General features: G+C 46.2%; 1 protein-coding gene across 3 annotated transcripts in view; it reads left to right on the top strand.

Annotated features, from left to right (window-relative positions):
- ARFGAP3 (ARF GTPase activating protein 3) overlaps nt 1-21,812 on the top strand; it is a gene marked incomplete at both ends in the record, with an annotated part of 51,072 nt that extends 29,260 nt beyond the window's left edge. For all 3 annotated transcript variants that reach the window (XM_079715985.1, XM_079715984.1, XM_079715983.1), the window contains 7 exons: nt 521-649; nt 1,549-1,671; nt 6,691-6,822; nt 14,503-14,626; nt 15,641-15,731; nt 20,454-20,575; nt 21,795-21,812. In XM_079715985.1, the coding sequence (XP_079572111.1) occupies nt 521-649; nt 1,549-1,671; nt 6,691-6,822; nt 14,503-14,626; nt 15,641-15,731; nt 20,454-20,575; nt 21,795-21,812 (739 nt within the window). The remainder of the gene's footprint in view (nt 1-520; nt 650-1,548; nt 1,672-6,690; nt 6,823-14,502; nt 14,627-15,640; nt 15,732-20,453; nt 20,576-21,794) is intronic.
- Nucleotides 21,813-23,206: the final 1,394 nt, after the last annotated feature.

The following is a 23,206-nucleotide window of genomic DNA, read 5'->3' as shown; positions in this document are numbered from 1 at the left end:
ATTACGTAAAGAGACCCTACAGGAAATTTTCTTGTAAACTGAAGAACCCTTTTGCAGTGAAGTAATCCCTTCTTAATTTATCTATTTGTGAAGTCAAATTTGTATGTATTTTTTATCTTAAACCAGAGCAAACCAACGAGACTAACCTCATACTTTTGACATGTAATGTTGAAGTATAGTAAAATATTAGTCCAAGTAAGAAATTCTGCTTTTTACTATCCTTTAGAGAAATAATTTCAGTATACATCATGTTATGACATGATAATAAGTGATATAAACTAGAACAGTAATGTAAGTTCAGCAGCAACCAAAAAGTATCTGTAAACTCATTCAGATTTTCTTGAGCATCTACTCAAAAAAGACCTTTACCCAAAAAAAATGCCAACTTGCCTTCATAATCGTTAATTTATGGAAAGAAGCACGAAGCTAAAAGTAGAGTGATATGTTTAACGTTCTTCGTATTTTAACTTAAGAACACAGAATTAAAGCTAAATTAAGGAGCATTTGGTTTTTCTGGCAGTGTGTCATCATTACGATTAGCCTATAAGGATCTTAAAATTCAAGAGAAGAAAGATGAAAAGATGAACATGAGTGGCAAAAAGAAGGTGGAATCAGAGAGACTTGGCATGGGATTTGGAAACTGCAGAAGGTATGTAAGACTCTGCTTTCTTGGATTTCAGAATTTAAACTAGTTTGCTAATCATGAACGGATTTTCCTTGTTAATTTCAACTTCAGAAATGTTTTCTCATTACTCACTTTCTTCAGTTGTTTTGCTTTGCTCTAATACAGTCCGCCCGCAGCCCTCTGTATCCGCAGGTTCTGCATTTGCAGATTCAACCAACTGGGGATTGAAAATGTTTGGGGGGTATTCCAGAAAGTTCTAAAAAGCAAAACTTGAATTTGCTGCATATACTACTCTTAAGGGCAACTATTTACATAGTATCTACATTGTATTTGCAATTATTTACGTAGCATTTACATTGTATTAGGTGTTATTAGTAATCTAGAGATGATTTAAAGTACAAAGGAGTACTGTGGATTTTTTTTATCTGCTGGGGTCCTGGAAGCAATCCCCCTCAGAAGCCGAGGGACAGCAGTGTTCACTATAGCATGAAAAATTCCAAATTTGATTCTTAGGTAAAAGGAAATAGGTCTGACTTGTCATTAAGTGGATGCCATAAACATAACTGATATATGTGACTGCATTTTGTATAATTAGTTACAGTCCTCACTAAGGTCCAGTATTTTTCAATGCTTACACCAAAAAAATATTTTTGTATTGCTCATGTTTTTAACCCCACTAATAAGTCTATTTTTGTTGAGAGTATAAATTAAAACATTCATGGGAATTCCCTGGCGGTCCAGAGGTGAGGACTCCACACTTCCGCTGCTGGGGGCCCGCGGTTCGATCCCTGGTCAGGGAACTAAGATCCTGCAAGCTGCGCAGCGAGGCCAAAAAAAAAAAAAAGATTCATTCTTTGGTGAACACACAAGTGTCCTCATGAACTAATATTATTCTTTTCCACTTTATTCTCTATTTTCTCAAGTGGTATTTCACATTCAGTGACTTCAGATTTACAGACCATTGAACAGGAAACGCCAATCACAGCAAAACCAAGAAAAAAGTATAGTGATGACAGTGATGACTCGTATTTTACTTCCAGTTCAAGGTAACGTGTTAAAAATCATCTTTAAAGTGTCTTTTTGAAAAGCAGTGATCACTATGGACTCACGAGTTTATTTGCATTAGGAACAAATACAAATCAGTTTACTTCATTGTTTTTAAAAGCTTTGGCTGGAGTCAAGGACGTCCTTTGGAAAAAAATTGGGGTAACCCTCTTTAGTGGATGATGTTTGCTAGTATTGAAATGTTTGATAATAAAATCTGCAACCCGGAGTTAAAATTAGAGGTGGGAAAGTTGTATTTATCTAAAATGTGAAATTGGAGAAATATGCAAAATCCCAAAGGTATATGTTAAGTTGTTTAGTCTTATTCCAACAGTTGGAATATTTTTCACAGCTGTGCCTTCAGCAGCTTCTTTTGTTTTCAGAATACCAGCTTCTGGAGTCTCCAGTTGGCAGCATAGAATATTAAATAAATGCTCTTTGTGTGTGCATATGTATGAAGGTAAAACACTGTTGCTTTCAGAGGGGTGTCCCAGGATAAAGCCTAGGCCCCGTCCTTCAGCGCTCCCCATCCGACGGGGACAAGTTGCCTAACTCCAGTGTGAAGCTGACCATGGAGAGGCCGTGGTTCAGGTTCAAGCCGCCTGCAGAGGCCGAAAACAAGTTTAACTTGAATTGACTCACTCTGTGCGGTTCCTCCAAGAACCTGATCAGCACAGGGAGGCCCGCTTCACAGGCACCGAGTAAACTTGGGATATCAGGAGGTAGGCACCAGCTGGGCTTGAACCCTGGCCCTGCCGCTTACTGACTGTGTGACCTGGGCTGAGCTGTGTAACCTCTCTGTGCTACAGCTTCTTCATCTGTAAGTTAGGGACACCAGCAGTACCAACCTTTCAGGGTGTGCAAGGGTTAACTGAGTTAATACAGAGCTCTGGGAAGAGTGCTGTCGTGTTTAGCTGCTGTTATTATATAGAAACTCAGTTCAGGAGACGTGTGACTCAGTCTAAATGTTTAATTACTATTGTTAGATACTTAAATTAACCTCATTGAGGGCCACCTTCCAGTTTGGAGTTTGAGGAAATTGAACGTGTGCCCATCAGTAACGGGTGGTCCTTACAAGGAGACGCCACCACTCGCTCACATCTCAAAGGGCATGACTGTTGTCTGGCAATTATACAGGCTTGAAGCGTTTTCATATATATAGCAGATAGAAATATATGTTAACTAATTAGAATCTCATCCTGAAATTCTGTATTCTCCTATCAAAGTTCGTAGGTAAGGAATTGTAATACAGACAACTATCTTTAAATCATTCTCCTAGCATAGCTTCACATTACTTCAAGTCCAGATATTTTACCCCAAAAAAAGTTAGTAGTTTAGAGGTGTTCCCTGTCAGTGCCTTCAGAGACAGGGATGGTGTGATGTTTGCTGCTTGTGAGTAACCTGTATAACACACTGGGTTTCAGGTTACTTAGAGGTAACTTCCAAATCATGCCTTTTAAAGTATCTAAATACATTTCCTACAGGCTAAAATTAACTGTCTGACTTGATTTGAAGGCTGCATGTGTGCCAGGTGACTTCACATGTGCACACTAGATGAGAGGAGGATGTGTCCGGGTCAGGAAAACTCCCAGTGGTGCAGGGTCTACACTCGCCTGCTTGGCTTCTCCACAAAGCCTTGTTGGTTATTCCACTGTTCATGACAACCCCTTCAGAGGAGCGCGTAGGCAAGTAGGAAGTAGGTTCCCAGCTCCGTGAGTGGTGCCGCCTGGTCACAGGGTTGGAAGGAGAGGTGGCTGCGGGTGAGGACGGGCCCTGGGGGGAACTGGGGAGCCCTGCCCACTCCAGGCCACCGCCGGGCTCCTGTGGGGCTTCCTCTGCCCGTTGGGAGCTTTAGGAATCCTGTTGGCCTCCCTCTCCAAAAGCTTAGTCAAAAAGACTTAGCCCTAAAGGCCTTCGTTGCTATGGAACAATTATTTATGGTTCGAAACCAGGGAGCAGATGGCGTTTTTATGTTGACCGCACTTGCTGGATTCCTGCCAGAGTCCTTGGTGTGTTGTTTATCATCACCTGCAGGTTGTCTAATGGGAACGTAAACGCCTCTGCTGGTCCTCCTTGTGGTAGCCACTATTGGTAGAACAATACTTGCTTTGGCAAATGAAGTCAAATAAACACGGACTCTGGGAAAGCAGGCGTATTCTGTGAAGAGCTCTCATTGCTTCCAAATAATTCATTAGCCCATTAGAACTTGAAAATTCTGAATTATGAAAGGGTACTGTTTCTATTAAAAATAAGACCAACCATATCTTGGGGGTTTGTTTTTTTGTTTGTTTGTTTTTTTGAGTTCCATTGTTTCCAGGATATAAACAATGTAATCATATATTGAGTACCAAATAATGAAACTAGAACAACTTGTTCAGCCTTATAAAGCCAGTGTGGCCTTCAATGGAATAGACAGTCTATAGCTGTAAATCAGATATGTGCTATTAGGGTGCTCTTATCAAGGGATTGTAAGGAATGTTTTCAGGTTGGGTGAAGACAGACTGGGAGGGTGAAAATAAAAATGAAATGTATTAAGAACAAGGATCTGGAAATCAAAACATTAGAAAGTTAATAAAGATTTGGAGATCCAGGGCAGCTGTTGTGTTTCCGAGGAAAGGCAGGTGCCCCACAGCTGTTGGTGGATGCCCATCCTCCACCGCATCCTCCCTGGTGCATCGGGAGGCCCTCCCGCACTGTGTGCACCGTGTAGGAGCACAGGGAGCCTCGCTGGTGAATGGTGGGAAGGGCACCCTCCCCGCCGCAGTGCAGAGAATACGACGTAACGGGCTCCTGCTAATCAGTAGGACCCTAGCAGAATGGCTTCTCTCTCCTTCTGATTTTTGAATTGTCCAGTCATTAAAAAAAAAAAAAAAAAAAAAAAATCCGATGGCCCTACATTCCAGGATAAGCACTTTGGCTTATCAGAATGAAAAATATTCCCTTAGAGTGATACTAAATTCAAAAAGTCCTGAGTACCAGTGCCTCAGAGTTGTGAAGGGCCTGGAAGTTCCACCCACCTCCATCCAGTGCTCACCCCCACCCCACCCCAGAGCCCTCCAGCGGATGCCGCAGCCCCCCAGCACTCCTCCCCTCCCCTCCTCCCCCTCCCCTCCCCTCCTCCCCCTCCCCTCCCCTCCTCCCCCTCCCCTCCCCCCTCCCCCTCCCCCTCCTCCCCCTCCTCCTCCAGGCAGCCATTCAGTCCGACAGCAGCTCCATGAGAAACACTGCCCTATGCTTACATGTCTCCCTGGGTTTCTGAGCTCAGATCAGCCAACCTCATAAGGGCAGGGTGTGAGTATGTCTCCTTGCCCAGTATCCTCACCCAGCAAGTGCCTGGCCCCTCATAGGTGCTTATTAAGTAGTTTTAAAATTCCTTATTGAATCGGTCCTAGTTCTTTCACTTGGTCCCTTAGAAATATGTCCCTCAAATATTTGAAGGTAACTTTCCAGGCCAACATGTGGGTCACATCTTTCAAACCTTCTTTCTCAGCCTCTTCGTTGTTCTGGTCTCTTCTCTGAACAGGGCTTGGTTGTCTCTGTTCCTCTGAGCAGAGCCCAGTGGCTCAGGGCTCATCCTCTGATCAGCCGCAGGGAGAGCCTGGTCAGTTTCTAGCTGAAATCCAGATACGCTTTGAACACTGCATGTTTTCCTTCCCGGGGAGAGAAGGCTAGTGTAACAAGCTTTGTTCTTAGTGACCTCCTTGCCAGAGAATGCGGAAACCACATTTGGAAATTCTGCCTTTTTTCTATTATTCATATGAAGTCATACCATCTGCTTCAAACAGCAGGTTTATCCCCCCTCCTTTTTCTGGTTTTTTTTTCTGCAAGAATAAAAGAGTATATTTAGTCTTTTCCCCCGCCCCCCATCTTAGCTCATCTTTGAATTCCTTATGCCCTCGGGGCTTGGCCCTCACCTTGTTTCCTGTGTGCTTCCATTCTTACTCTCTGCAGAAACCTTGGTGACATTTTTGAAGCCGCCTCTGTGTCCTCTTCCATCATCCTTCCTTTCCTAAGGCCCAAGCATTGGGATCCGCGTCTCTCTTCTGAACTTCGGGAACCACCTTTATAAGGAGTGCATGCCTGGCTGGGTTGTTTTCCACCCTAAGCGGTCCTGAATTACGAGATGGCACGGTCACTTTTCATTGCGGCTCTGGCACATCCGCCTCACCTATCAGTCTCTCTCCTGTTCCAGACAAACCCTGCTGCTCTTGGTCAAAGATTTTTCTCCCACCACTCAGGACCAAAAGCTGTCACTGAGCCTTGCTCTCTCAGTGATGCCCTGCTCAGTGACGCTCAGCTAATGAAAGTGTAAACCCACCCAGAAGGCCAGCAGCTCCCCTGAGATGCTTACAGACAAAGCTCACATCAAGCTCCAGACTGAAAGAGCGTCTCGGGGCAGTGGTCCTGTGATCAGCGATCGCAGCTCTGTGACTCATTCCAGGAGGAGGCTGATCAGCATCGCTTACACTAAGTGCTGGTTGCTGTTAGGGGTGATGCCTTATACCGTGGCTGACATGGCAAGATTGCCACGGATGGGGTCGAAGCATTATTTGTGACTAACCTGTAGTGGGGTAGCACTCAAAGACGTCATGTGCTGTTGGGATAAGCTAGGTGACGCTGCTGTGAGAAATACTCCCCCCCACCCCCCTGCCCCGATTTTAAGGGCTTAACACAATGATGGTTTGTCTCTCATTCACTAAAGTCACCTGAGGGTACAGGTGACTGTCCAGCTTACCTGTCCTTCTGGTGGAATCTTGATTGTCCAGGTGGATGGTGGTTTCACCTGCCCGAGGCTGAAGCACCTGGAAAACCCGACTTCTTCCGTGTGGCGAGGGAAGAGAAGACTGGGCACCTGAAAGGCCTTGGAAATGACTCGCCTTAGGTCTGCTCCTGTTGCACTGGCCAGATCACATGGCTGCCCCCAACTTCAAAGAGGCCGGGAAGGGCAGTCCCCATGTACCGGATGTGAGTGGACATCGGTAAGGTCCTCCAAAGTCACTGTTCTGCTCTCTCTCATACAGGTACTTTGACGAGCCAGTGGAGTTAAGGAGCAGTTCTTTTTCTAGCTGGGATGACAGTTCGGATTCCTACTGGAAGAAAGAGACCATCAAAGACACTGACATAATCCTGAAAACCACAGGCTACACAGACAGGTATGAATACCAGAGCAGTGGGATTGTAAACAGTGACTCCATGCATCTCTAGGGAAATTCTCTAACACTAGTAAATGATTTTGTTGTACTCTTTCAAGAATAGTCTTTGTATCCTGGTCTGTATTCTGACCTCACAGTTTTTCCTTTCCCAGAATGTCATATAATTGGAGTCATGCAGTAACCAGCCTTGTTAGACAGGCTTCTTTGACTTTTCGTAGCACACTTGAGATTCATTCATGTTGCTGTGTTCCTCCCTCTTTATTTCTGAGTCTGTTTATCCATTTACCTGTCAAAGAACTGTCTCCAGTTTTTGGTGATTATGAATGAAGGGCTGTATAATGTATCGTCCAAACCAGGGAACTCTTTAGAGTGCAGGGGGACAATACTAGTACGTTGGGACAACAGGTGTGACCTGGGATTGTCCTCAGTGACTGGGATGTGCCGTCAGCCTACTCATTTTGTACCCTGCATAACGTGGAGCGGTGTCTTACGTGCATGACAATATATTCAATATTTACTAATTGATCTGTGGAGCTGAAGAGTGAAATAACAGGCCTGTTTTAAATAGCAAAATTCATTCAAATGTTGTGTGGTTTGGATATTTATTCATTTTTCTAATTAGAATTTTCAGGCTTTTCAAAGTGGCCTAAAATCCTTTTACAAAATTACTGCTGTTGGCTTTTTAAAAGGTAAAATGGCATGTTCATACATTATAAATGAGAAGTGCATTTGCCTTACCTCAGATCAGTTTAACCTGTTTTGGCTGTTTTTGTTCTTTGTGCTGAGAACATTTAAGCTCTACTCTCTTCCCACAGTTCAAGTAACACTACAGGATTATTAACTATAATCCCCATGCTGTACGTTAGGTCCCCAGAACTTATTCATCTTATAAATGAAAGTTTGTACCCTTTGACCAACATCTGCCCATTTCCCGCATCTCCCTGGGAACCACTCTTCTGTTCTTTGTTTCTTTGAGTTCAACTTCTTTTTTTTTAGATTCTGCATACAAGTGAGGACATGCAGTATTTGTCTTTCTCCGACTTCCTCCAGGTTCATCCACGTTGTCACAGATGGCAGGGTTTCCTTCTTTCTTTTTTATAGCAGAATATTATCCCCTTGTATATTATACACTTCATTTTCTTTATCCATTCACCCACTGATGGATACTTAGGTTGTTTCCATATCTTGCCTATTGTGAAGAATGCGGCCACGCACATGGGACTGCAGAGATCTCTTCATGATACTGATTTCGTTTCCTTCAGATACGTATACCCAGAAGTGGGATCATGTGGTAGTTATATTTTTAACTTTTGTACGAACTCCCACACTGTTTTCCATGTGACTGTACTAATTTCCATTCCCACCAGTGGTGTACAAAGGTTCCCTTTTCTCCAGTCCTCACCAACGCTTATCTCACGTCTTCTTGATAATAGCCATCCTAACAGGTATGAGGTGGTATATCTCACTGTGGTTTTTGATTTCCATTTCCCTGATGATCACTGATGTTGAACACCTTCTCATACACCTGCTGGCCTTAAACTTCCCTCTTAGTACTGCTTTTGCTACGTCCCATAAGTGTTTCCATTTTTATTTGTTTTAAGATATCCTTTTTTTCTTTTTTTTTTAATTGAAGTATAGTTGATTTACAATATTGTGTTAGTTTCTTGTGTACAGCAAAGTGATTCAGATAGATAGATAGATAGATAGATAGATGCAACTGAATATGTAAGAATATATATATATATTCTTTTTCATATCCTTTTCCATTATAAGTTATTATAAGGTATTGAGTGTAGTTCGCTGTGCTATATAGTAGAACCATGTTGTTTATCTATTTTATTTTATTTTTTAGAAAATTGGTGGGATTTTTTTAAAAATTTATTTTATTTATTTATTTTTGGCTGCATTGGGTCTTCATTGCTGTGTGTGGGCTTTCTCTAGTTGTGGCAAGCGGGGTCTACTCTTCGTTGTGGTGCGTGGGCTTCTCACTGTGGTGGCTTCTCTTGTTGCAGAGCACGGGCTCTAGGTGCGCGGGCTTCAGTAGTTGTGGCATGTGGGCTCAGTAGTTGTGGCTCGTGGGCTCTAGAGCACAGGCTCAGTAGTTGTGATGCACGGGCTTAGTTGCTTCACGGCATGTGGGATCTTCCTGGACCAGGGCTCAAACCCATATCCCCTGCATTGGCAGGTGGATTCTTAACCACTGTGCCACCAGGGAAGCCCTCTGTTTTACATTGATATGTAGTAGTGATATCTGTTAATCCCAAACTCCTAATTTATCCCTTCCCCCAGCTTTCCCCTTTGGTAACCTTAAATTTGTTTTCTTTGTCAGTGAGTCTGTTTGTTTCGTAAATAAGTTCATTTGTATCATCTTTTTTAGATTCCACATGTAAGTGATATCATATGCAATTTGTCTTTCTCTGTCTGACTTTCTTCACTTAGTATGATAGTCTCCAGGTCCATCCATGTTGCTGCAGATGGCATTATTTCATTCTTTTTTATGGATGAGTAGTATTCCATTGCATACATATAAACCACATCTTCTTTATCCATTCATCTGTCGATGAACACTTAGGTTGCTTCCACGTCTTTGCTATTGTAAATAGTGCTGCTATGAACACTGGGGTGCATGTATCTTTTAGAATTAGAGTTTCTGCCTTTTCTGTATATATGCCCAGGAGTAGGATTGCTGGATCATATGGTAGCTCTAGTTTTAGTTTTTTAAGGAACCTCCATACTGTTCTCCATAGTGGCTGCACCAACTTACATTCCCATCAACAGTGAAGGAGGGTTCCTTTTTCTCTACACCCTCTCCAGCAATTATTATTTGTAGACTTTTTGGTGATGGCCATTCTGACCAGTGTGAGGTGATACCTCATTATAGTTTTTGTTTGTTTTGTTTTGTTTTGTTTTTTGCGGTATGCGGGCCTCCCACTGTTGTGGCCTCTCCCTTTGCGGAGCACAGGCTCCAGACGCGCAAGCTCAGCGGCCATGGCTCACGGGCCCAGCCGCTCCGCGGCATGTGGGATCCTCCTGGACCAGGGCACGAACCCGTGTCTCCTGCATCAGCAGGCGGACTCTCAACCACCGCGCCAGCAGGGAAGCCCCTCATTATAGTTTTGATTTGCATTTCTCTAGTGATTAGTGATGTTGAGCATCTGTTGATGTGCTTGTTGGCCATCTGTATGTCTTCTTTGGAGAAATGTCTATTTCTGCCCATTTTTTGATTGGGTTGTTTGTGGGTTTTTTTGATATCGAGCTGTAGGAGCTGTTTTGTATATTTTGGAAATTAAGCCCTTGTTGGTCGCATCACTTGTAAATATTTTCTCCCATTCTGTAGGTTGTCTTTTCATTTTGTATATGGTTTCCTTTACTGTGCAAAAGCTTATAAGTTTGATTAGGTCCCATTTGTTTACTTTCGCTTTTATTTCTTTTGCCTTGGGAGACTGACCTAAGAAAACATTGGTACAATTTATGTCAGAGAATGTTTTGCCTATGTTCTCTTCTAGGAGTTTTTCAGTGTCATGTCTTATATTTAAATCTTTAAGCCATTTTGAGTTTATTTTTGTGTATGGTGTGAGGGAATGTTCTACTCCATTGATTTACAGCATCCAGCTTTCCCAACACCACTTGCTGAAGAGACTGTCTTTTCTCCATTGTATATTCTTGGCTCCTTTGTTGAAGATTGTGTTTTAAGATATCCTTTAATTTCCCTTTTGATTTCTTCTTTGACCCATTGGTTGTTCAGGAGTGTGCTGTTTAATTTCCACCTATTGGTGGATTTTTTACTTTTCCTCCTGTTATTGATTTCTACTTTCATACTATTATGGTTGGAAAAGATACTTAATGTGATTTCAACCTTCTTAAATTTGTTAAGACCTAAATATCATTCAGCTTTGTTTGTGACTTAGCCTGTGATTTATCCTGGAGAATGTTCTGTGTGTGCTTGAGAATGTGTGTTCTGCTGCTATAGGATGGAATGTCCTGAATATGTCTTTTGTTCCATTTGGTTCAAGTCCAGTTTTCCTTACTGATTTTCTGTCTGGATGATCTGTCCATCGTTGAAAGTGGGGTATTAAAGTCCCCTATTATTATTGCAGTACTGTCTATTTCTCCCTTCAGATCTGTTAATATTTGCTTACTATATTTAGGTGTTCCTGTGTTGGGTGTATAAATATTTGCAATTGTTCTTTCCTCTTGATGAATTGACCCTTTAATCATTCTATAATGACCTTTGTCTCTCGTTACAGTTTGTGACTTAAAGTCGGTTTTGTCTGTTATAAGTATGGCTCTCCCTGCTCTCTTTTGGTTTCCATTTATGTGGAATAGCTTTTTCCATCTCTTTACTTTCAGCCTATGTGTGTCCCTAAAGCTGAAGTGAGTCTCTTACAGGCAGTATATAGTTGTATCTTGTTTTTGTTTTTGTTTTTTTTTAATCCATTCAGACACTCTGTGTCTTTTGATTGGAGAATTTAACCTGTTTGCATTTGAAGTAATTGTTGATAGTTAAGGATGTACTATTGCCATCTCATTAACTGTTTCTTGGCTGTTTTTGTAGTTCTTCTATTTGTTGCTTCCTCTCTTGCTGTCTTCCTTTGTGATTTGATGATTTTCCATAGTGGTATGTTTTGATTCCTTTCTCTTTTTCTTTTGTGTTTCTACTATAGGTTTTTGCTTTGTGATTACCATGAGGCTTACATAAAACATCTTATAGTTATAGCAGTCTATTTTATATTTTAAGCTGATAACAATTTAACTTAGATTGCATACAAAATCTCTACTCTTTTACTCTCCTTCCCTACATTTTATGTTTTTCATGACATAATTTACATCTTTTTATATTGTGTATCCACTAATAAATTATTGTAGCTATTGTAGCTATCGTTTTACCACTTTTGTCTTTTAACCTTTATACTAGAGTTAAGTGATTTACACACCACTATTACAGTATTCGAGTGTTCTGAATTTGGCTATATGCTTACCTTCACCAGTGAGTTTTATACTTTCATATGTTTTCACATTACTAATTAGCATCCTTTTATTTTAGCTTGAAGAACTCCTTCTAGCATTTCTTGTAGGACAAGTCTGGTGGCTGGCAGTTGTTTTTGTTTTTGTTTTTCCAGCACTTTGAATATATCATCCCACTATATTCTGGCCTTCAGGATTTCTGCAGAGAAATATGCTTATAGCCTTACAGGGCTTCCATTTTATAGAATGAGTTTCTTTCTCTTGCTGATATCAAATTCTCTCTTTGTCTTTGATTTTAGACAGTTTTATTATATATTTCTTGGTGAAGATTTCTTTGGGTTGAATCTGTTTGGGGACCTCTGAGCTCCATGTATCTGGATGTCCGTATCTCTCTCCAGATTTGGAGAGTTTTTAGAGATTATTTCTTTAAATAAGCTTTCTGCCCCTTTCTTCCTCTCTTCTCTTCCTGGGACTCGCACAATGCATGAATTGTGTTCTTGATGGTGTCCCATAATTCACATAGGCTTCTTCACTCTTTTTCTTTTTCCTTTTTTCTTTTTTCTCTTCTGACTGGATAATTTCAAATGGGTTGTCTTCGAGTTCACAGATTCTTTCTTCTGCTTCAGCAGTCTGCAACCTTTTTGGCACCAGGGACCGGTTTCGTGGAAGACAATTTTTCCACGGACTGGGATTGAGGGGGGTGGGTGGTTTCAGGATGATTCAAGCGTGTACTTTATTCCCATTATTATTACATTATAATATATAATGAAATAATTATACAACTCACCGTAATGCAGAATCAGTGGGAGCCCTGAGCTTGTTTTCACTTGCCACTCACTGACAGGTTTTTTTGTTTGTTTTGTTTTTTAAATTTATTTATTTTACCTATTTACTTATTTATTTTTTATTTTTGGCTGCGTTGGGTCTTCACTGCCGCGGGCCAGCCCTCTCCCAATTGCAGCGAGCAAGGCCACTCTTCGCTGCAGTGCATGGGCCTCTCAGCGCAGCAGCCTCTCTTGTTGCAGAGTATGGGCTCCAAGTGCGTGGGCCTCAGTAGCCGTGACCCGTGGGCTCCAGAGTGCAGGCTCAGCAGTTGTGGTGCACGGGCCCAGATGCTCCACGGCACACGGGATCCTCCCAGACCAGGGCTCGAACCAGTGTCCCCTGCACTGGCAGGCGGACCCTCAACCACTGTACCACCAGGGAAGTCCCCACTGATAGGGTTTTGATATGAGTCTATAAGCAGTTGATTTATTATGGTCTCTGTGCAGTCACACCTCTCTGCTAATGATAACGTGTATTTGCAGCCGCTCCCCAGCGCTAGCATCACCGCCTCAGCTCCCTCTCAGATCATCAGGCATTAGATTCTCATAAGGAACGCACAACCTAGATCCCTCCCACGTGCAGTTCTGGTTCGAACCTACTGGGTTCGCGCTCCTATGAGAATCTAATGCGGCCGCTGATCTGACAGGAGGCGGAGCTCAGACGGTAATGCGAGCGATGGGAAGCGGTAATGATTTCTATCTCTATGTTGAACTTCTCATTTTATCTGTGTATTATTTCCCTGATTTTATTGAGTTGTCTGTGTTCTTGTAGGTTGATGAGCTTCCTTAAAACAATTATTCTGAATTCTTTGTCAGGCAATTCTTTGGGATCAGTTACTGGAAAATTATTGTTTCCCTTTGTGGTATCATGTTTCCTTGGTTTTTCATGTCCCTTGGGGTCTTGTGTTGCTGTCTTTGCATTTGAAGGAGCAATCACCTCCTCCAGTCTTTAGTGCCTGGCTTTGGGTGAGAAATACCTTCAATAGTCAGCCCTGCTAGAGATGCTGAGGCTTCCTCAGACCTTTTCTATGGATGCACTCACTCCACACTTCTTATTCCTTTTGGGGGGTGATGTCTTAGGATGGTATGTCTTCTCTCAGTCCCACAAAGCAGGGCCAGGTGCTGAGAGCCTCCTGCTTGCTTTCCCTAGGGTGGTGCCCTGAAATGCTCAAGTTTGTGTGCTTTCTGTGAATCCCACAGAGTTGGGCTGACTTTCTGCCCATGCTCACTTGGTGTCTGCAAAGGCCTGCCCTCACCATCCGCAGGGGCATGTGCAGGGAGCCAGCTGTGGGGCCAAAGGTGCATGGGTGAGGCATGCAGAGCATTGGAGGGCCAGTTGGGGGCTCCCCAGGCAAAGTGTATGCAGTGGTTTGTGAGCAGGCCTCCTTGTGGAGTTCGGGAAGTGGTTAGTGGAATCCACACGGCTTTGATGAGTTCTGAGCCCTGGCTGCTCTGCTTCCAGCCTCCCCCAGCCCCTAAGCTGTGTTGGTCACCTCAGTATCCTGGGTGGGATGAGAAAGAAAGAGGCACACTTGGCAATGTCCCACACAGCTGGGGAGACCAGGCACCCGCTCACCACCCTCTCACCTTCCCCCATGGGAGAAATTGCAGGCCCCGTGGATCTCTCTTGGCACTGAGCTGTGCTGCCTTGGAGGAGGAGTGACATGGGCCCAGTGAAACTATTCCTCTTACCCTCTTTAATGCATCCAGGCTTGGATTTTTTGCTCCGGCAGAGTGCTGGACCCTCTCTGCTGGACTCCTGGACTCCCACAAAGGCATTCTCATCTGTGGGCAATGGTCAAGACCAGTGTTCTCTAAGGGGTGATGGTAGAAAACTCCTAGTGCACCACCTTACTGACGTCATTCCTGTTTTGGCTGTTGCTAACTGCAGACCTACTGCTCGCCGCAAGCCAGACTACGAGCCAGTTGAAAATACAGATGAGGCCCAGAAGAAGTTTGGCAACGTCAAAGCCATTTCCTCAGATATGTACTTTGGAAGACAAGCCAAAGCTGATGTAAGTGCCCAGGGAGTTTCTGTGTGGTCCCCACAGAGCAGGAAGCCAGCAGGGCCACGGGAGGTGTGGGAGGAGGTGCTGGATGCTGAGTGAGATGGAGTCAGGCTGCAAGGGACCCCTGTCCCCAGAGTGCTGGAGCAGGACTCGAACCCAGGTCTTTCTGACTAATCGCCCCACTTTGCCACTCCAGCTAGAGGAGTGATTGGAAGGTAGGGACAGTGTCTCATATTTCTCTTATTCGTTTCTCAGTGTTTTGAATAGCCATCCATTCGATATCTTTTGAGTAAATTTCAGGAGATTTTTGATACACCTGTAATTTACTTAGCACTTTTTTAACCATAGTCAAATGAAGTATATAGATAGATTCTCGAGGGTAGGTATATTTATTTTCAGAAAAGAGATCATTGCCTCTTTTCTCAGAAATGTTAATGAGCTTATCTTAGTGGAGTCTGGCTAAGCAGTAAGACTCAAATGGAAATGGGGAGCTTAAAGGTTTCCTTTTAATTGTGAAGCACTAATGTGCTTACGCAAAACTCTTAGAGATACGTGTTATTACTAGGCTTCTTGCTCAATACAAAGAAGAATTATTTCCTAAAGTGTACCGATTTTATTTTGTAGCAGTAGAAATTCCACTAGCATTTTGAGTGTATTTAGTGTTGCCACTTGGCTATTCTCCACCCACTAAAATATGCCTTGTTTTAAAGTTGACAACATTCAAGTTCAGTTAGGAAATAACATAAGGCTATGGGGAGAGAGCTTCTTGGACTGGCCTTTCCTGGCAGCTGGGTGAGAGCAGCACCTGACAGAGCTGTCCCTGTCGCTCTCCCTCTGGGTCCCCCTCCACTGACCGCTGTTGGCCGTGGCGTTGTGCGTTCATCTGTCTGCTTGTGACCTGCAGGACATGAGCGTCATGCCGGCCCCCAGCCCTGCCGTGATGGCGCCTCAGTGATTCTTTCTGCAAAACTGCTCGTGGCTTTTGGAGCCTAATGTTTCTTTTCTCCTGCTCTTCTCTAGTATGAAACCAGGGCTCGGCTGGAGAGGCTTTCGGCAAGTTCCTCCATCAGCTCTGCTGACCTGTTTGATGAGCAGAGGAAGCAGACGGCAGGTAACGCGGGGAAGGGCCGGCGGGTAACGAGGCTGGTCTCCGCCGTGGCTGCGGCGTGAACACGTTTTCTCTGGATAGGACTTTTTACTTTACCAGGATTGTTAGCAGCTATTCTTTGATGCTCCTATGGCCTCTGTAAGTCAGGCAGAGCAGAAGTTGTTATTCCAGGCTTTGCATGTGAAGAGACCGAGTCATGGAATTTAAGCGACGTCCCCAAAGTTACCCGGCATGTCGTCTCCCTGAACTGTCATCACGGGGGGTGGGGTGCCGAGCATGGTGTGAACCTGGTGTCTGGCTCGTGTGGTGTCACAGCCTTGGAGGGAACAGCCCTGGGCTCCCGTGTGACGGGACCCACTCCCTAACTGTGAGACCTGGGGGATTTCAGGTCACCTTTAGCCTCGGTCTCCTCCTCTGTAAAATGGGTGGGTAATATCCATACCTACCTCACCAGATTGTACTGAGGCTGAAATGAGGTCCTTTATGTAAAGTGTCACCTCGGGGTCTGGCACATGTCAGACTCTCCCAGGCCCCTCCCGGACCCCAGGGGTAGTCAGAGCAGATAGAACAGGTGAGTCCACCAGCCTCCGCCTCCCAGGGGAGACAGAATGGGGCTTTGGAGCCAGGCAGGTGGAGAGGAGGGTCTAGACCCCGATGAGGAGATGTCTGGGCTCCCCCAGGGAGTAAGCCTCGGCACACAGGCCCGTCACGGGCGTCCAGAACCAAGCGCCTCTCTGCTTGTCCCTCTGACCCTGAGCCGTAGGAAAGCCGTGTTCCAGTCCCAGTCAGCCCTGAGTCAGGCCTCGGGGGTAAGGGGAGGGCCATGTGTCCCCCTTGTGCCACGGCCGACATTCAAGGAGCAGGGTCCTCTGAGGTCATTTCAGGAGCCCACTCGTCAGCAGAAGCACCCAAGCTGGGGGGAACCTCCAAGGCCTTCAAGGCCCGGGACCACCTGCACCCCTTGTCTCCAACCCTGGAGGAGCTGGGCCTGGGCACAGAGGGACCCCACGTGGGCAGCCACTGGGCCTTGCAGCCACAGAGAACAACTGTTTTCTGAGTCCAGAGAGAAACAGCCTCAACCGAGAAGGTCATGGGGGAGACCCGAATGCCTGGGGCCTTCCGTGTTGGGGTTTGGGGGTGTTTCAAGAGCCACCGTGGCCCCCCGGGGTGAAGCGGGCACTGCCAGGCTGCTGTGCTGCAGTGAGAGGGAGGGTTCTAGCCAGGTGGGTGGACCAGAGACCTTCGGGACGCAGGCCCCGTGCGCGGCCCCTGGGCAGGGAGCGTCCTAGGCCACCCTCTGGCCTCCAGCAGGAGGAGCTGCTTTCTGACTGGCCGTTTCCTGCACTGGGCCTGGGTTGGGGCAGGTGTGGCTCAAGGACTTGTGTTCTTATATGCGAACTTTCGGTGCCCTGGCCTCTTGTCAGGGCACTTCCTTGTGCGGCCACCCCTGGTAGAGGGGTGCTCGGCTCCTGTGGAGGGCTCCCAGGGTCCCGCCTCCACCCCCCGTGGGTCAGTGCTGGGCTGCCTCATGGGCGCCCTGGCACAGCGGCAGGGCAGTCCAGAGAACCTAACAGGTTGAAACTCACCCCTGGCCGTGTGTGTTTTTGTAATTCAAGTTACTGGAAGTTTCACTCTGAAACATTACTATTTGTTAAAAAGCCTTTCAGGGCTTACCTGGTAGCACAGTGGTTGAGAGTCCGCCTGCCGATGCAGGGGACACGGGTTCGTGCCCCGGTCCGGGAGGATCCCACATGCCGCGGAGCAGCTAGGCCCGTGAGCCATGGCCGCTGGGCCTGCGCGTCCAGAGCCTGTGCTCCGCAACGGGAGAGACCACAACAGTGAGAGGCCCACGTACAGAAAAAAAAAAAAAACCTTTCAGAGATCAAATGAGCAGACTTTCCAATTGTTGAAGGAAGGTTGCAGCCAGCGATGACGTTTACTTCCTGTCCCCTTTCAGAGAACAAAGGTCCATTGATTTTTTTGGCCCTCTGTAGGTCCCAGACAAGCTCCTGTCCTGGGGACTCGCAGCCCTGATAGGACCATCCTGGGGTGCGAGGCTGCCCAGGGACCCTCAGCCCCTCCCCAGCGGCCAGTGGTCCTGCTGGCAGCACCTGCCCTCCCTCCCTCCCCCCTCCCCTCCCCCCCCCTCCCCCTCCCTCCCCCATCCCAAACCCAGATGGTTCAGACCACGATTACCCTCATTCTGCATCTCTCATCAGATGCCTTTAATAACTGCTCTAAATGCAAGCGCACTGAACAATTCTCATTAAATATTTACTTTTTATTTAGAGTGCATTTCAGCAAAGAGCAAAAGCTAGTTTTAAGAGAGTATTCTGTGTTCCTTATCTTAAATGTTTCCCCATCTGTGAAATATCAGTGCCACTGGGTAGATCACCTTTATAATTTCTTCAGGGTTAAGGGGAAGATGGCTCCAAATTAGAAATGCCTCCTGGTGAAGTGAAATACTTCCTGGGGGCGTGCTTTAACCCTGGCTTTGCTCCGAGGCTGTTCCCTTCCACGGTCTTGGAGGGAGTGGATGAGGAGCACATGTAAGCATCCACAGCTGGCACAGTGTCCATCCCTGCCGTCACTCCAGAGCAGGGTCAGTTGGGGGACGGGGGACGGCCATCGCTGTGCACTGCCTCAGAGGGACCCAGATGACAGAGCAGAGGTGGCTTTTTTCTTTGTTGAGAGCGGTGTCGGAACAAAAGAAGCTGGAAACCCAGCTTGCCCCTCAGGTGTATTTCTTTCCAAAACCTGATTCTGATCATTTGAGTCTGAACAGGGCCACCTGGGAAGCCCAGGGCGCTGCAGACAGACACCTCTGTCCGGGCTCGGTGCGCACTGCCCAGGGTCGTAGGGGCTCCTGGCGCGTTTGCTGTTGTCCCTGGGTCTCGAGGCTCCCTGGAGGCACCAACCACTCTCTCCTTTCCTCCTGTCTCTGGCCCGGGGTTCAGGAGCCTGGCCTCTTTGGGCCTGTCGGCCTCCAAAGCACTGGCTTCAGTCATCCGTCGGGCGGTTTTGTTTGGTGATTTGCTGTACATATTTGCCATACGTCACAGCTGTGCAGTGCTGTCGCCAACCAGGCTCAGTTACACAAACCGGAGTCTTGTCAACCTGAGCGAAAAGAAGGGGCGTCTGTGCGCCAGAGTGGAGCAGCCACCGCAGCGCTTTGGTTCCACGTTAAACCTCCTGCCTCAGCTGTGCTCTCCTCTTTCAACGTTTCTCGAGTTGGAAGCTTGTAAGTGGAGGCGCTCCTGCTGAGGTCACCTCCGCTGACCTCTGGGGCACAGCTCCCTCGCCACTCCGGACCTCGCCACGCCATGGAGCAGCTGTGACTCTGGCCCTTTGCGCTCAGGATGTCACACTAGCTCTTCATTTCCTCTCAGATTCATCTTACCGGCTGGTAGCACCACTGTGCTGGGCTTTGAACCCAAGTCCCGTCACTGGGTTGGGCTGTCGCTCTGTCATTGGCAAAGGGCTACAAGACTCTAAAATGTCACCCAGAGGCAGAGAGGAGAAGCAGCCGCACCTGTGGGCCCTCCCCGAGTGCTGGGCACGGGACGGCGCTGTGGGAAGACACACTGTGTCTCCTGGGTGGCGTCCGTGCTGGAGGGTAAATGCGTGCCTCCTATTTGGTTCTTGGAAAGGGACCTGGCTTCTGCTGCTGCTTAAGGGGCAGGCGGGGGTAGAGTGACCTGCGGAGCCGAGGGGCAGCTGGGCTGGCTCCCTGGAGGCTCTGCAGGGTTTGCGTTCTCTCACAAAGTCTCAGAGCCCCTCCGGCACCTTATCACAGCTGTGCGACAAAAGTGCGCCACAAAAGCCCATCTGTCAGCTCTAGGGACCCCTTTATGTGTGACAACTCTGATGCGCTTCACCTGTGTGCAATATGGTGCTGTCTGTGTTGGGACAACCAAAACTTCAGCAACAGAAACCCAGCCGACAGCGGCCTCGGTGAGGGTGAGGGGTCGGCCCCTCCCTGGGAGCGCTGGCAGTGCGCTTGGCCCTGCTGAGTCGGCAGACAGCCTCACCCACCCATCTGCCTTTCCTCCTGGGGTGAGCCTCCTCCCGCACTGCCAGAGGCTTCCTCCTTCCCTCCCTGAGGAAGGAGTGGGAGGGGGCAGTCCTAGTCACAGACAGCTGCAGCGGCGCCTTGTCCCCACCAGTCACCCCAGAGCAAGCAAACGGCTCCCCTCCCTTGAGAATGCGGGAATCCAGGAAGGCTCTGATTGGCTAGGTCTGGGTCACGTGCCCACGCGTGGTTTAGGGGGCTGGGGGAGAGACCTCCCGCAGAGGAAGGGAGGCGGGCTTTTACCAAAAGGGGGAAGGGATGCTGAGTCCGAAAAACCCACAGATGTCCGCCCATCTGCCATTTACTGAGTACTTCTCTGTCAGGTCTTGTGTTAAGTGCCTGGAGGAAACGGGCCCAGAGAGGGAAAGGAACCTCTCCAAAGGCACACAGCTTGGAAGTGGCAGTGCCAGTATTTGAACCCGTGGTGGTCCTAAGACATAGTGCTGCATCTTCTCTCACCGTGGGGTCTTGCAGCTGCTTCGTGGTGGGGCTGGCGCTGAAACCCACCGCAGGCTCTTTTTCCCTTAATCACAGCTGCTGCTTATGGGCAGCTGGAGGGGAGGGGGGCCGAGTTCTCCAAAGCCATCGGGTCCCTGGGCACTGGCTGTGCCATCCCTGCAGTAGTGACGAGCCAGTGTCTGCTCTGTGTGCAGGAAACTACAACCTCACGAGCATGCTGCCCACAGCCCCCGACATGGCCCAGTTTAAGCAGGGAGTGAGATCCGTTGCTGGAAAGCTCTCCGTCTTTGCTAACGGAGTCATGACTTCGATTCAGGTTAGTGAAACGGGGATGACGTTAACTGAGTTTGATGGTGGGTTCATAATTTTGAAAATGAGATTCAGACCGCTCTTCAAATGCTGGAAAATCAGCTTTTATATTATTGATTTATATGTTTGCTACAGTGTAACCCAGGACATCATGAAAACCAGAAATTATAATTTCGTATTTGTTTAAATTTTCTAATTTATGACTCTAGAGGAATTGTTACAGGAATTGTCATGATCATGACCTACTTTTTTCCTATATTGAAACAGAAATATTAAGAAGAAAATAAAAAATTACCCATAATCCCACCTCACACGGCAGGCTCCCGTTAATATTTTGGTTTATTCTATTTTAATTCTAGATTTCTGTGCATACCTGTTTAACATTTTTAAAGGATTATATTGTGTCTGTGGTTTTGCATCCTCTTCTTTCTTCATGATGTTTTGTTATAGGCACTTCCATGTAGTTAAAATTCAGAAACCACATTCTGTTGAGTGAAAATAGATGTAATTTATTTAAATATTCCCCGAGTTGGGTATTTAGATTGTATTTCAATCTTTTAAAGGAGGCAAGGGTGGAACATGCTCATGTATAACGCTTGAAGGCTGGCTCTGATTATACGAAAGCTATTTTGTGAACCTTCTTGCTTATGTCACGTTATTTTAGGACGCTATTATTAAAGTAAAACATGGCTGTAGGGAGTAGGACCTAATCGACGTGGACTCTGCTGCCTCTGAAGGGGGCTCCCGGGTTGGGGAGGTGCCCCCACTGTGGAGAGTTCCTCGGCCCTGGGGCTCCTGCTGTTGGTGACACAACCTTTGGTTAGAATTTGCAGAGCTCTTTCACGTCCCTTAGGTCAGCCGAGCCCACATCAGTCCTTCCGCGGAGGTGACATCCCTATTTTTTATAGGTGATCATCCCCAGTTTATGGATTGAAAAACAGAGGCACAGAGAGGTTAAGGTGCTCCTGCAAGATCACTCAGCTGAGCCAGAATTTCAGGGTTCCTCTGTCCCCCCATCACACCTGCCCCCTGGAGGGCTCACCATGGGGCCCTGCACCCCTCACCGTCCTTCCCACAGCCCAGGGGCAGCAGCACGGGCGCCAGGAGCTCCCAGTTCCCCCTTCCTCGGGTGCAGGTTCCCGTCACTGCGGCACCCCTTTTGGTGACGCTGAGAATGAGGAACTGATGCTGATAGTCGTAAACTTCCGTGTTGGTTCTTTCTGTAGGATCGCTATGGTTCTTAATACTGACGTTGTGATATGTATTTCCTGGAGAAATTCCTCTTTAAATGAACCAGTGACCACATCACAGACTGCAGTGAAGACCAGCCAGTTTTGTGGATTGTTTTGCTACTTTTTCACAGGGTATACATACATCACTGATTTTTAATATTTCTTTTGAGAAATTGTTATTTTTGATGTAGTAGAAGCTTCCCTGCGATTTCTGTTTTGCGTGACTTCCTGCACACACCTTCCTTCTGGCATATCCGTTGCACACCCCTGCTTTATTTTCTTGGACTCTTTGGTTCCAACAGCTGGGGGTCTGGAAACAAGGGCTCCTCCACCTCTCCTTGGGGGCGGGGGTGTCTCAGTGCTGTGAGGCTCATGGGCTAAGGGTTACCAGCATCAGCTGATACGAGGAAGGCCTGGAGAAACAAAATTCACGACATATATTTCATTAAAAAGGGAACAAAAAATAAAAACAAAAGACCAAAAATGGCTGGTGTCTAATTTGACAGATTGCTTCATTTATATTTCCACATATTAAGGTGATTTCAAAATACTGTTTAAAGACGTCTGTCCCTTTGAAATTGTTTATTTTGGATGATCGACAAATTTAAAAATAATTTTCAGTGAGTGCTTTTAACAGCCTAAGCTTCTGCACTGCCAAGCAAATTAATCTTTTGACAAGGCGTTGCTGTTTGAATTTATGAGAAATGTAAGATGAGAACTCCCTAAGTGCATTTATAAATTGATATAGTGTACAGAAGTAAAAATGAATAAGGTAAGAAGACACACCCACAGAAAATATTCCAGTACATGGTAAAATAGCGATTGTAATTGGGTAGTTTTCTTAACATCTTTTATCTTAATCTTGGTTTTCAAAAAATTACAGAATGTGTACAAATGAATAAAAGAAAAATAATTTGGCTGTGTTTTAGACAGCATTAGAATATATTGTTCAGCACATTAAAATATATTTGAAATTTGATGAACCAGAAATGTGGTTTCAACTGAATATTTTGTGAATTTTTCTTAAAAGCTCAAATTTGTAGACTTCTAAATAAATAAACAGTTGCGGCAGATCGTGTTGCCTACTTTTTTTTTTTTTAACGAAAGCTTTCCTAATGAATCATAAATCAGAGCTCATGGTGTAACATTGGTGCGCACTTGATTAGCACGTAATTCCAGATGGATCTGTTTTTAGTGTGTGTGTGAGGCCTGAGGTGCAGCTGTCCTGAACTGGGATTTTGTCCATAGCGCCGGAGGAGGGCGGGAGCCCTTGTTGGAAGTGAGGGTGTGCAGAGTGGCGTCTTTCAAGCCCAAAACGCTGCTCTAACAAGGTGCCACAGCCCAGACAGCCTAAACGGTGGAATGTACTTTCTCACAGTCCTGGAGGCGAGAAGTGCAGGGTCAGG

This window comes from Hyperoodon ampullatus, assembly GCF_949752795.1.
Source record: "Hyperoodon ampullatus genome assembly, chromosome: 11".
Taxonomy (NCBI): domain Eukaryota; kingdom Metazoa; phylum Chordata; class Mammalia; order Artiodactyla; family Ziphiidae; genus Hyperoodon; species Hyperoodon ampullatus.
This window is presented reverse-complemented; position numbering and strand designations above follow the sequence as displayed.